This window comes from Scyliorhinus torazame, chromosome 5 (assembly GCF_047496885.1).
Source record: "Scyliorhinus torazame isolate Kashiwa2021f chromosome 5, sScyTor2.1, whole genome shotgun sequence".
NCBI classification, from domain to species: domain Eukaryota; kingdom Metazoa; phylum Chordata; class Chondrichthyes; order Carcharhiniformes; family Scyliorhinidae; genus Scyliorhinus; species Scyliorhinus torazame.
In genome coordinates, this window is record NC_092711.1 from 173,113,478 (window position 1) to 173,126,745 (window position 13,268).

The 13,268-nt window shown below is 47.1% G+C and overlaps 1 protein-coding gene across 1 annotated transcript in view; it reads left to right on the forward strand.

Annotated features, from left to right (window-relative positions):
* Positions 1–9,195: 9,195 nt before the first annotated feature.
* Positions 9,196–13,268, forward strand: part of LOC140418046 (uncharacterized) — a 108,401-nt gene continuing 104,328 nt past the window's right edge. Inside the window, exons 1-2 of the mRNA XM_072501473.1 lie at positions 9,196–9,270; positions 12,374–13,146. Coding sequence (XP_072357574.1) covers positions 12,478–13,146 — 669 coding nt within the window. The 5' untranslated portion in view covers positions 9,196–9,270; positions 12,374–12,477. The remainder of the gene's footprint in view (positions 9,271–12,373; positions 13,147–13,268) is intronic.

A 13,268-nucleotide genomic window follows, 5' to 3' on the forward strand; every position in this document is an offset into this window, starting at 1 on the left:
CGCATCTAGCACCGAATGAAACACCTGCCCCACCCATCCTTTGCGTAGTCTAACCTGGCCTATCAGTTTCAAATGCGTCTCCTGTAACATAACCACATCTGCCTTAAGTTTCTTAAGGTGTGCGAGTACCCGTGCCCTCTTTATCGGCCCGTTCAGCCCTCTCACATTCCACGTGATCAGCCGGGTTGGGGGGCTCTTTACCCCCCCCCCCCACCCCATTGTCGATTAGCCATCCCCTTTTATCCAGCTCCTCACCCGGTTCCCACGCAGCTGTGTCCCCCCCCAGGCGGTGCCCTCCCGCCCCGCCCACCCCACCCCATATCAGCTCCCCCTTCTCCCCAGCAGCAGCAACCCAGTAAATCCCCCCTCCCACCCCCCCCCCCCGCTACATCCCCCACTAGCGTAGTTACACCCCCCATGTTGCTCCCAGAAGTCAGCAAACTCTGGCCGACCTCAGCTTGCACCGTGCGATGCCCCCTCCTTCCTGCTTCCCTATTCCCGCCATAATTATCAGAGCGCGGGAACAAAGCCCGCGCTTCCCTTTTGGCCCCGCCCCCAATGGCCTATGCCCCAGCTCCTCCACCTCCCTTCCTCCCTCCCCCACAACCTGTGGAAGAGAGAAAAGTTACCGGGTCGCAGGATTAACAACATAAAAATCATCTCTCCCCGCATTTTCCCCCCTCTACGCCCCCCATATTCGCCCCACCACTTTGTCTCAAACGTTCTTTTTTAATAACCCGTTTATTCCAATTTCTCTTCAACAATAAATGTCCACGCCTCATCCGCCGTTTCAAAGTAGTGGTGCTTCCCTTGATATGTGACCCACAGTCTTGCCGGCTGCAGCATTCCAAATTTAATCTTTTTATGAAGCACCGCCTTGGCCCGATTAAAGCTCGCCCTCCTTCTTGCCACCTCCGCACTCCAGTCTTGATATACGCGGATCACCGTGTTCTCCCACCTACTGCTCCGAGTTTTCTTTGCCCATCTGAGGACCATCTCTCTGTCCTTGAAACGGAGGAATCTCACCACTATGGCTCTGGGAGCTTCTCCTGCTCTCGGTCCTCGCACCATCACTCGGTATGCTCCCTCCACCTCCAACGGACCCGTCGGGGCCTCCGCTCCCATTAACGAGTGCAGCATCGTGCTCACATATGCCCTGACGTCCGCCCCTTCTGCACCTTCAGGAAGACCAAGAATCCTTAAATTCTTCCTCCTCGCATTATTCTCCAGCACCTCCAGCCTTTCCACACATCGTTTATGGTGTGCCTCGTACATCTCCGTCTTCACCACCAGGCCCTGTATATCGTCCTCGTTCTCGGCAGCCTTTGCCTTCACGACCCGAAGCTCCCGCTCCTGGGTCTTTTGCTCATCTTTTAGCCCTTCAATCACCTGTAATATCGGGGCCAACAGTGACGAATGTGATATAAAATAGTTACTTTAGAGATACTAGTTAATGTAATGTAGAAATAAGCCACTTTGATTCTGGCAGTTAGGGAGAAAGGGATTTGAGACCGCATGGAAAAAGCAGGAAGAGGTGTGTCTATGAGAGTGATGCTGCATTGATAGGGGCCAGAGAAAGGGATTGGAAGTGAGCCAATCAGAATAGATCAAACAGGTCAGGAGGGATATAGGCTGACCTATGGGCGTCGAGTATGTGAAACTTGATACCATTTGAATTGATTTGCAGAGATCCCTTTGTTTCTTTGTTCATTTGCTTTCTGGGATATAGGAAACTGGATGTCTCTTATATTTCTATGAAATGAATCAAGCTTGCAAGCTAAATAAATAACTTCTTTTTACGTGCGAATCCATCTCAACTTTTATTGAGGCCAGACTGACAGAGAAAGAAATTTGGGAATCAACATTTGGTGCCGAAAACCGGGATTTCTCAGGGCGATCCTGATCCAACTGCGAAATCAGAATTAGACTGATTATGAACAGGAGGATGGGGAACAAAGGGCCATCAATGTAGAACTGGAAAACGACCGCGCATTGATTGTTCCCCTCTTCTTATCGTCTGATTAGTCTGGTCACTCGCGGTTGGCACAGAAAGACCGCCTCGACGAAATCACAGGTCAGTCTGGGGATTAGCAATTTAATTGATGGGATTTCATATTGTTGTTTCGGCTTGGGTTAGGGTTTTGGGTTGATGGGACATCTCAAATGATGATTCAATTCCAAGTATAAGGGTTCAGAGGCTGATGTGACTTCATTAATGAAGGTTCAGTCCAGTATAACTGTTTTTAAATCTGAAGATGGTTCAACTCTATATGTGAGTGTTTTAAATATATAGTTGATTAAGCTAAAATTGTCTCCTTGGACTGTATTGGCGGAAAAACGCAGTTCCGAGGTCTAGTTGAGATTGTGAGGAATGCTGCATATTGGTTGAAGCAGAAGTCTCTCAAAGGGTTAACAGCAGCAGGAGGAGTTGAAAACAGACAGTGCTTCTCACTCAGGCTTTGAGATAACAGCAGCAGCCGTAGTGTAATCGGATACCTTTCCTTTGAGTCAGTGAACACCAGCAAAGTTACGTTTTGAATTAATTAAAGGAAATCAGTGGGTTTCTCCACCTCTTTGATAAAAGTTATTATTTTCGAAAGCAATTGATTGAAATTGCCAGAATCTTAAGTTTTACTTACTTGAAATAAGGTTTATCTCATTTTATCTGGAGATTAATAGAAACTTAAAGAAGATCATGGACACCATTTTAAAAAGTGTCAATCTGGAGATGATAGTTGATTTTGCTAATACTTATGTGTATGTAAAAGAAAAAAAAAACTTGTTAAAAGAAAAATTGTTAAGATAAAGAAATAATTAAGTTGTAAATGTTATACAAGTTTGTGTTAAGCAAATTGTAAATTTAGTTCTGAGTTGAGATCAGAGCTAAGCTTGCAAGTTGCAGTAATTCAATTTGAATTTTCAAACATTTTTAAGTTTAAAAAAAAAAGAGAGAGCAAATAGAGAAAAGAAGGACACAGATCTTGAATGCGTTGAATAGCACATTTCAAAGGCCCATAAATCTTTCTGTTATCTTAGACCTAAAACCTAGGAAGATTGAAGAGCCAGAGGAATTTCTGGAGCGTTTTAATGAAATCTACCGGGGGCAGTCAGGCGATTTGCTGTATCAAAATGGTCAGAATTCCCCTCAATACTGTGCTATGTTAATGCATTGCCTACCATCTTCTGTGGTTACTGCTGTGAAATGTAATAACATGAATTGGACAGAGAACGGCCCTTCCCAGATGGCAAGGGCAGTCAGATTTTACTGGAAGGAGGGTGTAGGCCAAGAAGGAGGCTCAGTTACAAAGGTTAAGACTGAGTATGTAATGAAAAAGGATGATCTGCGACCCCAACAAGCGGCAGAAATGGTAGTTTACCAGCAGGAGCTCCAATATAGTGACTTTGGGTGGGTGGATCAGCGAAGAGGAGGATGAGACAACAGTGCTATATTTCTATCACCCCCCAGTGGTGGACGTTAGACGTTGAACAGTCACTGCATCACGTTACCCTGGCCTATGACAGAACTGGACGAAACAGGGAGTTGGAGGACAAATATCGGCCATTACTTGAGACCGAATGGCCAGTCAAGGTTACAGCCACAGTCACGGGAAAAGAAGGTACAGCCGATTTTGTTACAATATCACCACATTTATGGCCACAGTCAGCTTCGGTAAGCCCTCATATTACACGTCAGGTCCATGACCAGTACCATGCCAGGGATATGGGGCGAATGGTCAGGAGGGCAGTGGATCATTCGGATCCAACAGACTACGCACTTCAAGTCATGCCGGACGGCACTACCATAAAATATTTTGAGGTCCCTGAAACGATTAACACTCGACTGCAGCATCACAGGGGACATGATGTGTTGGAATATGTCAATCCACAGGTCTGGGCGGAATACCCATCACAAGTGGGAAAGACAAATGTTACACCTATTAAGGTGATGATTAAGGATCATGTAAAGCTACCTTCCATTCGACAATACCCCCTGAAATCTCAAGCTGCTCCATCAATAGATAAATTAATTCAAGAGCTGTTGAAACAGGGTATTTTGGTCCCTTGCCAATCAGAATGTAACACCCCCATACTTGCTGTGCCTAAACCAGCCAAACCAGACCAGTACCGATTAGTACAGGATTTACGTTCAATCAATGCCATCGCATAGCCGTTATATGCTCTCACCCTCCAACAGGATATTACGGTGTATAGCTCCCACTCGGTCATCGCACTACTGAGGCAACTGCAGACTCAGCATCTTACCGCAGCTCGTCAGAATAGGTATGAGATATACCTTTTGAACAATCCACGTCTGACATTTAAATACTGTACCACTATCAATCCAGCCTGTTTTCTTAGTGGTCCCCTGTCCATGAAGACGCACCTGGCCACGACTGTTTAGCCTTGATTCAGGAAACTACCACAATAAGGGGCGATTTGAGTGACATTTCGTCAGAACAACCTGACATGATTATGTGTGGTCAAATATCCCACCGGGGTTTAGTTAATGACCTACTGCAGGCCCTCCTTATGCCCGCGCAGATTTCCGTTATTAAATGCGCTGCCCATATGAATGGTACAACCCCAGTTGACGTTGGTAATGAACGAGCAGATTGTGCATCGCGGACAGCCGCGCAAATTCAGCAAGTGATGGTGCCTAAGATGTTAAGTCAGACTAAACGATCTACTATAAATATGTCTGCTTCTGACAAGTCAATGCCAACCATCCAAGACGTCATAAGGTTACAGGAGGACGCTCCTGAGAGTGATAAACAAATGTGGAAACGGTTAGGTTGTACATATGATTCTGTTTCCTCTTTATGGACCACGCCTGCACATCAGACTTGTATGTCTGATGTGCTGGCTTTATGGGTCATTGAATGTGTACACTTTGCAACTCATTGTGGGGCTCGAGGGACTAGTGATTTGTTGCTGGACACTTGGTGGCACCCTAAAATGCAGGGGTTGGCCCAAAGTATCAGTAATCGGTGTTTGATTTGTCAGCAATATAACACCGGAAAAGGGATCCCTTGTGGGAAGGGGCAAACCCCGTTGCCCAGTGGTCCCTTTGAGACGCTCCAAATGGATTACATTGAGTTGGAAAGGTGTCAATGTTACAAATATGTTTTGGTCATTGTGGATGTGTTCAGCAGATGGGTCGAGGCGTATCCGACTATCGATTATAAAGCTGCCAATGTGGTTAAAGTCTTGATGAGGGAAATCATTCCCCGGTACGGTATACCAGCTCAGTTAAGTTCTGATAATGGGCCTCATTTTATTGGACAAATTAACAAGGAGTTTTGCTCCCAGTTGGGCATACGCCAGCAGTTACACTGTGCTTACAGACCGCAGGCGGCCGGGGTGGTTGAGAGACACAATCAGACCCTCAAAACTAAATTGGCTAAATTAAGAGCAGACACGGGACTGACATGGCTTAAGTTGCTCCCCGTTGCCCTCTTCCAGCTGCGGGTTACACCTGCGGGACCGGCCCGGCTCTCTCCCGCCGAGATTCTTTATGGCAGGCCTCTTAGAACTCCCTGGAGCCTGCAGGTTCCCAGACTGGTTCAGTTCCATTAGATGACTGAAGAAATGACCGCCTATGTTCTAGCCCTTACGCAAGTGCTCAAGGAACTCCATGGCCAAGTCCGCGCGGCTCACCAGCCATTGTCCCAGTACCTAGCTCACTTTCAGTCCAGCCCGGTAGTTATGTCATGGTCAAAAATTGGACTAGGAAGGGGTCGGAGCCGCGATGGGACGGGCCCTTCCAAGTTCTCCTTACCACCCCCACAGCAGTTAAAGTGGAGGGGCGAAGTTCTTGGGTCCACCTACATCACTGTAAATTGAGTCCATCTCCACTACTGTAAAAGGTCGGATACTAACCTGCCTCCCTTCTCCAGTGCTATTTTACAGGTGTGGAGCATGATGGAGTGGCTACGCATCGTCTGTCTGATATTTGGCCTCACTTCGCTTGGCGTGTTATTGGCGATGGACATGGAAAAGGGGAATATTATGTATCTGTGTAGCCCCAACCAATCTACAAGGATACATCACCTATGCAAAGGTGATGTTCTTCGCTGCCCCCATATAAGAGGACATGGTATCGACTCATGGAAGGTCATCAAAGTTAAGGAGAATGCAGGAGTCATGAAGCAGTTGCACCGGTCCCGGCGATAGGAAGGGAACATTATATGGACATTGCCTTGTTTTTGGAATACATGTAAATTTGATTTTGGATGTGTTAAGAGTGGTACAATAAAGGTAAAATCAGGCTGTCAGAAGAGTGTAGGAAGAGGCTATGAGAAAGAGAAAGGGACTAGAGAGAGGACGGGGCGTATGAGAAGGGAAGTACAGCTAGAACGTAGGTTACCGGGAGATACACTTAAGTTAGTTAAAGGCCAAACTGAGGAAAACCCGGGTAGTAAACCTTGGGAGCCCTCGGGGCAATAACCAAGGAGTTGTCTCAGCTACGGTTGTTTGCAATGCAGAACCGGTATGCTCTTGACTATCTTCTGGCCCGTGAGGGTGGCGTATGCGCCATAGTACAGGGCAAGTGTATCATGGGTGTTCAGGACTTGACCGCTAACATTACTAAATTTATGGATCGCATACGGGATCACTTGGACGGGATGCAGGATCCTGGCTCTTGGGGTAACTGGGGATTTGGAAGATGGAAGGACTGGTTGATAAATATGGCCATGTATCTAGTGGTAGCTATCGGCTGCATCTTTGTGGGCCTGGCCATCCTTAAATGTGTGATGGGTAGAATGCGGGGTGCACTGGATCAGATCACCGCTCCAATCACCGAAAAAAAATTTAACTGTTAAAATCCATGAGGGTGAGGCAGATGAAGGGGGGCTAAGACAGGAATTGGAAATGCAGCGACGGATCTTTTAGATGAGGAACCGTAGCTATGGATTGGATAGTTTGGTTATCATGGAATGATAAAAGGAGGGAATGACGAATGTGATATAAAATAGTTACTTTAGAGATACTAGTTAATGTAATGTAGAAATAAGCCACTTTGATTCTGGCAGTTAGGGAGAAAGGGATTTGAGACCGCATGGAAAAAGCAGGAAGAGGTGTGTCTATGAGAGTGATGCTGCATTGATAGGGGCCAGAGAAAGGGATTGGAAGTGAGCCAATCAGAATAGATCAAACAGGTCAGGAGGGATATAGGCTGTCCTATGGGCGTCGAGTATGTGAAACTTGATACCATTTGAATTGATTTGCAGAGATCCCTTTGTTTCTTTGTTCATTCGCTTTCTGGGATATAGGAAACTGGATGTCTCTTATATTTCTATGAAATGAATCAAGCTTGCAAGCTAAATAAATAACTTCTTTTTACGTGCGAATCCATCTCAACTTTTATTGAGGCCAGACTGACAGAGAAAGAAATTTGGGAATCAACAACAGCTCCTTCTTCATCTCCTTTTTAAGCTCTTCCACGCAGCGTTTCATAAAGTCGTGTTGTTCAGGGCCCCATATTAAACTGCCACCTTCCGACGCCATCTTGGTTTTTGCTTGCCTTCCTTGCCGCTGCTCTCGAGGATCCACCGCAATCCGGCCACTTTCCTCTCCTTTTTCCATCCGTATCCAGGGGGGATTCACTTCTGGTTTACCGCACAGTACTTTTAGCCGTTAAAATTGCCGTTGGGGCTCTTATTAAGAGCCCAAACGTCCGTTCCACCGGGAGCTGCCGAAACGTGCGACTTAGCTGGTCATCGCCGCACCCGGAAGTCTTCAAGCTGGTTATTGATGTCCCTCACCCTAGCACCGGTCAGGCAACATACCATGTGGGGCTCTCAATCCTGCTTTCAAAGGATGCTTTCTATCCCGTAATTATAGAATTCCCTACAACTACCACTTGTCTTTATGCTGCCCCTACTTGAATGGTATGTGCTTTGTAACTCCATAATTAATCTATTCTGTCACTCCCTTTACTTGGCCCTTCATTATATCACTATGGTATGTGTGGTTTGAAGAATTATTGAATTAAGCTCGACCAAGTACTTTGTATGCTTAAGTAACTAGACAGGCGGCATGGTGGTACAGTGGTTAGCACTGCTGCCTCACGGCGCTGAAGACCCGGGACCAATTCTGACCCCGGGTCACTGCCTGTGTGGAGTTTGGACATTCTCCCCGTGTCTGCGTGGGTTTCATCCCCACAACCCAAAGATGTGAAGGTTAGGTGGATTGGCCATGCTAAATTGCCCCTTAATTGGACAAAAATAATCGGATACTCTTAAATTTAAAAAAACAACTAAGCAGTGAACCCTTGATTTCTGCTTAATACACAGGGGTGAGTGTGTCTGAGAAGTATCCAATTGAAAAAACGTTTCCATAATTTTCATTGCTACAGCGAGATATATTGTTTTGACAGTGACAGCTAGGTTGTGGAATTAATTGGATAGATCTTCCATAGACCTGGCACAGACATGATAGCCAAGTAACTTCCATCTATGCTGCCTCATTCTTTAAGGCAGTGAATTATTTTTATTTTGTCACAGGGTGTGGGAATCTCTGGCCAGGCCAGTTTTTTAAATTGTCAATCCCTAATTGCCCTTGAGAAGATGTTGTCAAGCTACCTTCTTGAACCACTGCAGTGTATGTGGTGAAGGTACAAGCACAGACTGTTAGGATGGAGTGCCAGGATTTTGACCCAGCGACAGGGAAGGAACTTGGTGTGTGGCTTGGAGTTAAATTGCAAGTCCAATGTGTTTCCCGCCCTTGTCCTTCTACCTGAGGAAGGAGCAGTGCTCCAAAAGCTAGTGATTTGAAACAAACGTGTTTAACCTGGTGTTGTGAGACTTCTTACTGTGCTCACCCCAGTCCAACACCGGCATCTCCACATCTTGTCCTTCTAGGTAGTGGAGGTGGTGACTTTGGGAGGTGCTTTGAAAAAATATTCAGTATCAAGGAATAAGGAGAGGAACCAGTTATTCTGATATTGAATGCAGCGAGACTCATTACTTTGCGGTGGAGGGGAGCCGAGGGAAACCTTTAAAAGCTCAATGTACTCTCTTAGGAGAGCAGCCAATTAAATTACATTGGAAAATAGAAGATAGCAGAATTAATTCAATTAGGTAACATTTTCTACTCCCGATTCGGGGTTTCAATGGTGTTGTTATTACCCAGCATCCCCGGCGTATGTGAATGTGCCCTATTCAGCCCACTGGAGCCCTGTGCGCAGGCGCAGTGCGAGGCTTTATCGACAGCATGCGCAGTGTCACTTTGCTCGGAACCCTGCGGATGAAGTAGATAGATTTTTCGGTAGGTGAGAGTCGGTGTGGCGGAGGGAGGAATGGAGACCGAGTCCGGGTGGGGAGGGAGCAGAGGCTTTATAAAATACTCGCTCAGGCTGCAAGACCCGGAAGAAGCCTGCAGATCCCGTACTTTCTACTGCAGGGCTTTGTTCCCGGGAACAGGCCCGAGTTAGCGCACGCCATCTTGTTTCGGTGGGCAGCAATGCGCACGCGCGGATTTGCGGGAAGAGTGGGCGGGGCTTCAGGGGCCAGCGAACCCGGATGATGACAACCCTCAGAACGAAACAGCTGGAAAGAGCCAGCTGGAGAACATTCCACTGCCCAGATTGGCCTTTCACTGCCTTTATTGGTTGCCCAGAAGGTTCAAATTAAAGCAAAATACTGCAGATGTTGGTAATAGGACATAGAACATACAGTGCAGAAGGAGGCCATTCGGCCCATCGAGTCTGCACTGACCCACTTAAGCCCTCACTTCCACCCTGTCCCCGTACCCCGATGACCCCTCCTAACCTTTTTTAGTCACTAAGGGCAACTTATCATTGCCAATCCACCTAACCTGAATGTCTTTGGACTGTCAGAGGAAACCGGAGGAAACCCATGCAGACACGGGGAGAACGTGCAGACTCCGCACAGTGACCCAGCAGGGAATCGAACCTGGGACCCTGGCGCTGTGAAGCCACAGTGCTATCCACTTGTGCTACTGTGCTGCCCTAATGTGAAATAAAAACACAAAATGCTGGATAAACTCAGCAGGGCTGGCATCATCTGTGGAGAGAAACAGTTAATGTTTTGGATCTAAATAATAGCCACAGGGAATGGGGTACAAAGATTGGGGAAAGTAGATTGTGAGCGCGCAGGGGCAGTTGGAGTGAGTGGGGGAGCACTTCTGAAGAGAGGAACCTCTGAGTGAGAAGGGGAGGGGGTTTGAAGGGCTTCTGAGTGAGTGGGGAGGAAGTTTGATGAGAGGGACTTCTGACTGTGCAAAGGTAGTTAGGGTTAGGGAGGTAGGGTTCAGGGGAGTGGAGCTGGACAGAGGTTTAGTGTTTATATGTTGGGGACCAGCATGGAGTGTCTGGGAACGGCATGAGGTCCGATGGAGCTGTGTGCACACTGTTGGCAGGTGGCAGGTAGAATAGGCAGAGTGTAAGTCAAATATTTATATCTGGAATGTTACAAGAGTATATTTTTGTTTTTGGACAACTCTTTGGCCTCCTCCACCATGTAAATGGTATCCACTTGGCACCCCTAAAACGCTCATGGCTCCAGTTTCCACAATCCTTCCACAGTCCAGTCTCAAGAGATTTTTCCCATTTCCACCTGTCAAAGGTTTCGTCATTAAGACCTCCCACCATCTACCCCACCTCGCAAGGCAGTGGCAGGCATTCAAGCAGTAAAGAAGGCAAATGGTATGTTGGTCTTCATAGCGAGAGGATTCGAGTGTAGGAATAGAGATGTTTTACTGCAATTGTATAGGGCACTGGTGAGCCCACACCTGGAGTATTGTGTGCAGTTTTGGTATCCTTATCTGAGGAAGGATGTTCTTGCTATGGAGGGAGAGCAGCGGAGGTTTACCAGGCCGATTCCTGGGATGGCGGGATTTTCATATGAGTAGAGAATAAGTCAGTTAGGATTATATTAATTGGAGTTTAGAAGAGTGAGAGGGGATCTCATAGAAACTCAGAAAATTCTAACAGGATTAGACAGGATAGATTCAGAATGTTCCGGATGGTGGGGGAGACCGAAGTAGGGTTCATAATTTGAGGATAAGGGGTAAACCTTTTAGGACTGAGATGAGAAATGTCTTCACCCAGGCAGTGGTGAATCTGTGGAATTCGCTACAACAGAAAATAGTTGAGGCCAAAACGTTGTGAAATGTTGAAAAAAGAATGAGATAGAGCTCTTGGGGCTGAAGGGATATGGGTGGGGTGGGGGGGGGGGGGGGGGGGGGGGGGGAGGTGGGATCAGGGTATTGAACTTGATGATCAGCCATGATCATAATGAAGGGTGGAGCAGGTTCGAAGGGCCGAATGGCCTCCCCCTGCTTCTATTTTCTATGTTTCTCCATTGGAGTTGGTCACTCCAGGTGCTGGATAAACAGGTATTAGTGTGAATACGCACACAAGCAGCAGAGTTTGGTGTGACCTTATGTGGAGTTGAATCTGAGAGGCTGGCAAGGGGAACATTAGAGTAGTTAAGGTTTGAGGTGACAAAGGAATGAATGAATTTCAGCAGCTGATGGGATGAGGCAGCAGCAAATCGGGACAATGTTACTGAGGTGGAAATAGACAATGTTCGTGCTGTGTAGTCAGAAACTCAATTTGGGATGAAATTTGACAACCAGATTATGAACAGACTGGTTCAGCCTCAGAGTTGCAATCGAGAGAATAACTAGGGAGTGGGGTTTGTAACAGAAACTGAAGATGATTGCTTTCCTCTTCCCAATGTTTAAATGGAGGGCATTTCTGCTTATCCAGTACTGAGTCAGACAATTCGGGAAGTTTTCTGACTTGGAGGGACACTTGTAGATGATAGCATTCACATAACCTCCAGGTGAAGGGTTTTGGATGTAACATAAAAGCTCTGGTCGAGTTTAAGATATATAAAATCCACTCCCTCAAGTCTTCCCCCTCCCTGGGGCAGCACGGTGGCGCAGTGGTTAGCATTGCTGCCTCACGGCACTGAGGTTCCAGATTCAATTCCGGCTCTGGGTCACCGTCCATGTGGAGTTTGCACGTTCTCCCCGTGTTTGCGTGGGTTTCGCCCCTACCACCCAAAAATGTGCAGGGTAGGTGGATTGGCCATGCTAAATTGCCTCTTAATTGGAAAAAATGAATTGGGTACTCTAAATTTATATTTTAAAAATGTCTTCCACCTCCCTCTATCCTCCCCAGAGTCTTCTCACGGCCTAGACCAGGTGGCAGCTTCCCTTCCCTGAGGACATTAGTGAACCAGTTGTGTTTTTATAGCAATCCACCAGTTTTCGTGGTCACTTTTCCTAGTGCCGGCCCCACAAATGACCAGATTCATTCAGCTCAATTTCACAACCTGCCTTTCTGTTTTTGTGGGTTCTCTCTCACTCCCTTTTTTTCTGTTTTAAATCAATTTGACAGGGTGTTCGAAGGGGAGGATTTGCAGTCGGGAAACTTGAACCTCACATCAGGATCTGACCGAGTCGCCCAATTCATTGTAAAGTCAGTATCATCAGATTTTGAACATGGAAGGAAAAAGCACCGTTAACAATGGGGAGAAACCGTACACGTGCTCGGAGTGTGGACAAGGCTACAGGCGATTTTCTGGCCTGTTGAAACACAAGCATATTCACACTGGAGAGAGGCCATATAAATGTGGGGATTGTGGGAAGGTATTCAGATACCCATCTGAACTGCAAGCTCATCAGCGCAATCACACTGGGGAGAGGCAGTTCAACTGTCCCGTGTGTGGGCAGGGATTCACTCAGTCATCCACTCTGGTGACACATCAGCGAATTCACACCGGGGAGAGGCCATTTATCTGCTCTGAGTGTGGAAAGCGATTCACTCATTCATACAACCTGCTGAACCACCAGAGAGTTCACAGCGGGGAGAGGCCGTTCCTCTGCTCTGACTGTGGGATGGGATTTACTCATTCATCCAACCTGCTGACGCACCAGCGGGTTCACACTGGGGAGAAGCCGTTCACCTGCTCCGAGTGTGCAAAAAGATTCACTCGTTTATCCAACCTGCGGAAACACCAACGCAGTCACACTGCGGAGAAGCCGTTCACCTGCTCCGAGTGTGGGGAAGGATTCACTCATTTATCCAAACTGCGGAAACACCAGCGCAGTCACACTGATAACCTGTTTGAACGCTCACCTCCAGGGAGTGCTGTAGAGGTTCAGGAGAACTGATATCCCATCCACGTGTTCACACTGACAAGCGACCGTTCAGGTGCTCTCATACGGGACTGGGTTCAGGCGATCACCTCAACTCACTACACACCAGTGTGCTGATGCTGGAGCGAGGCTGT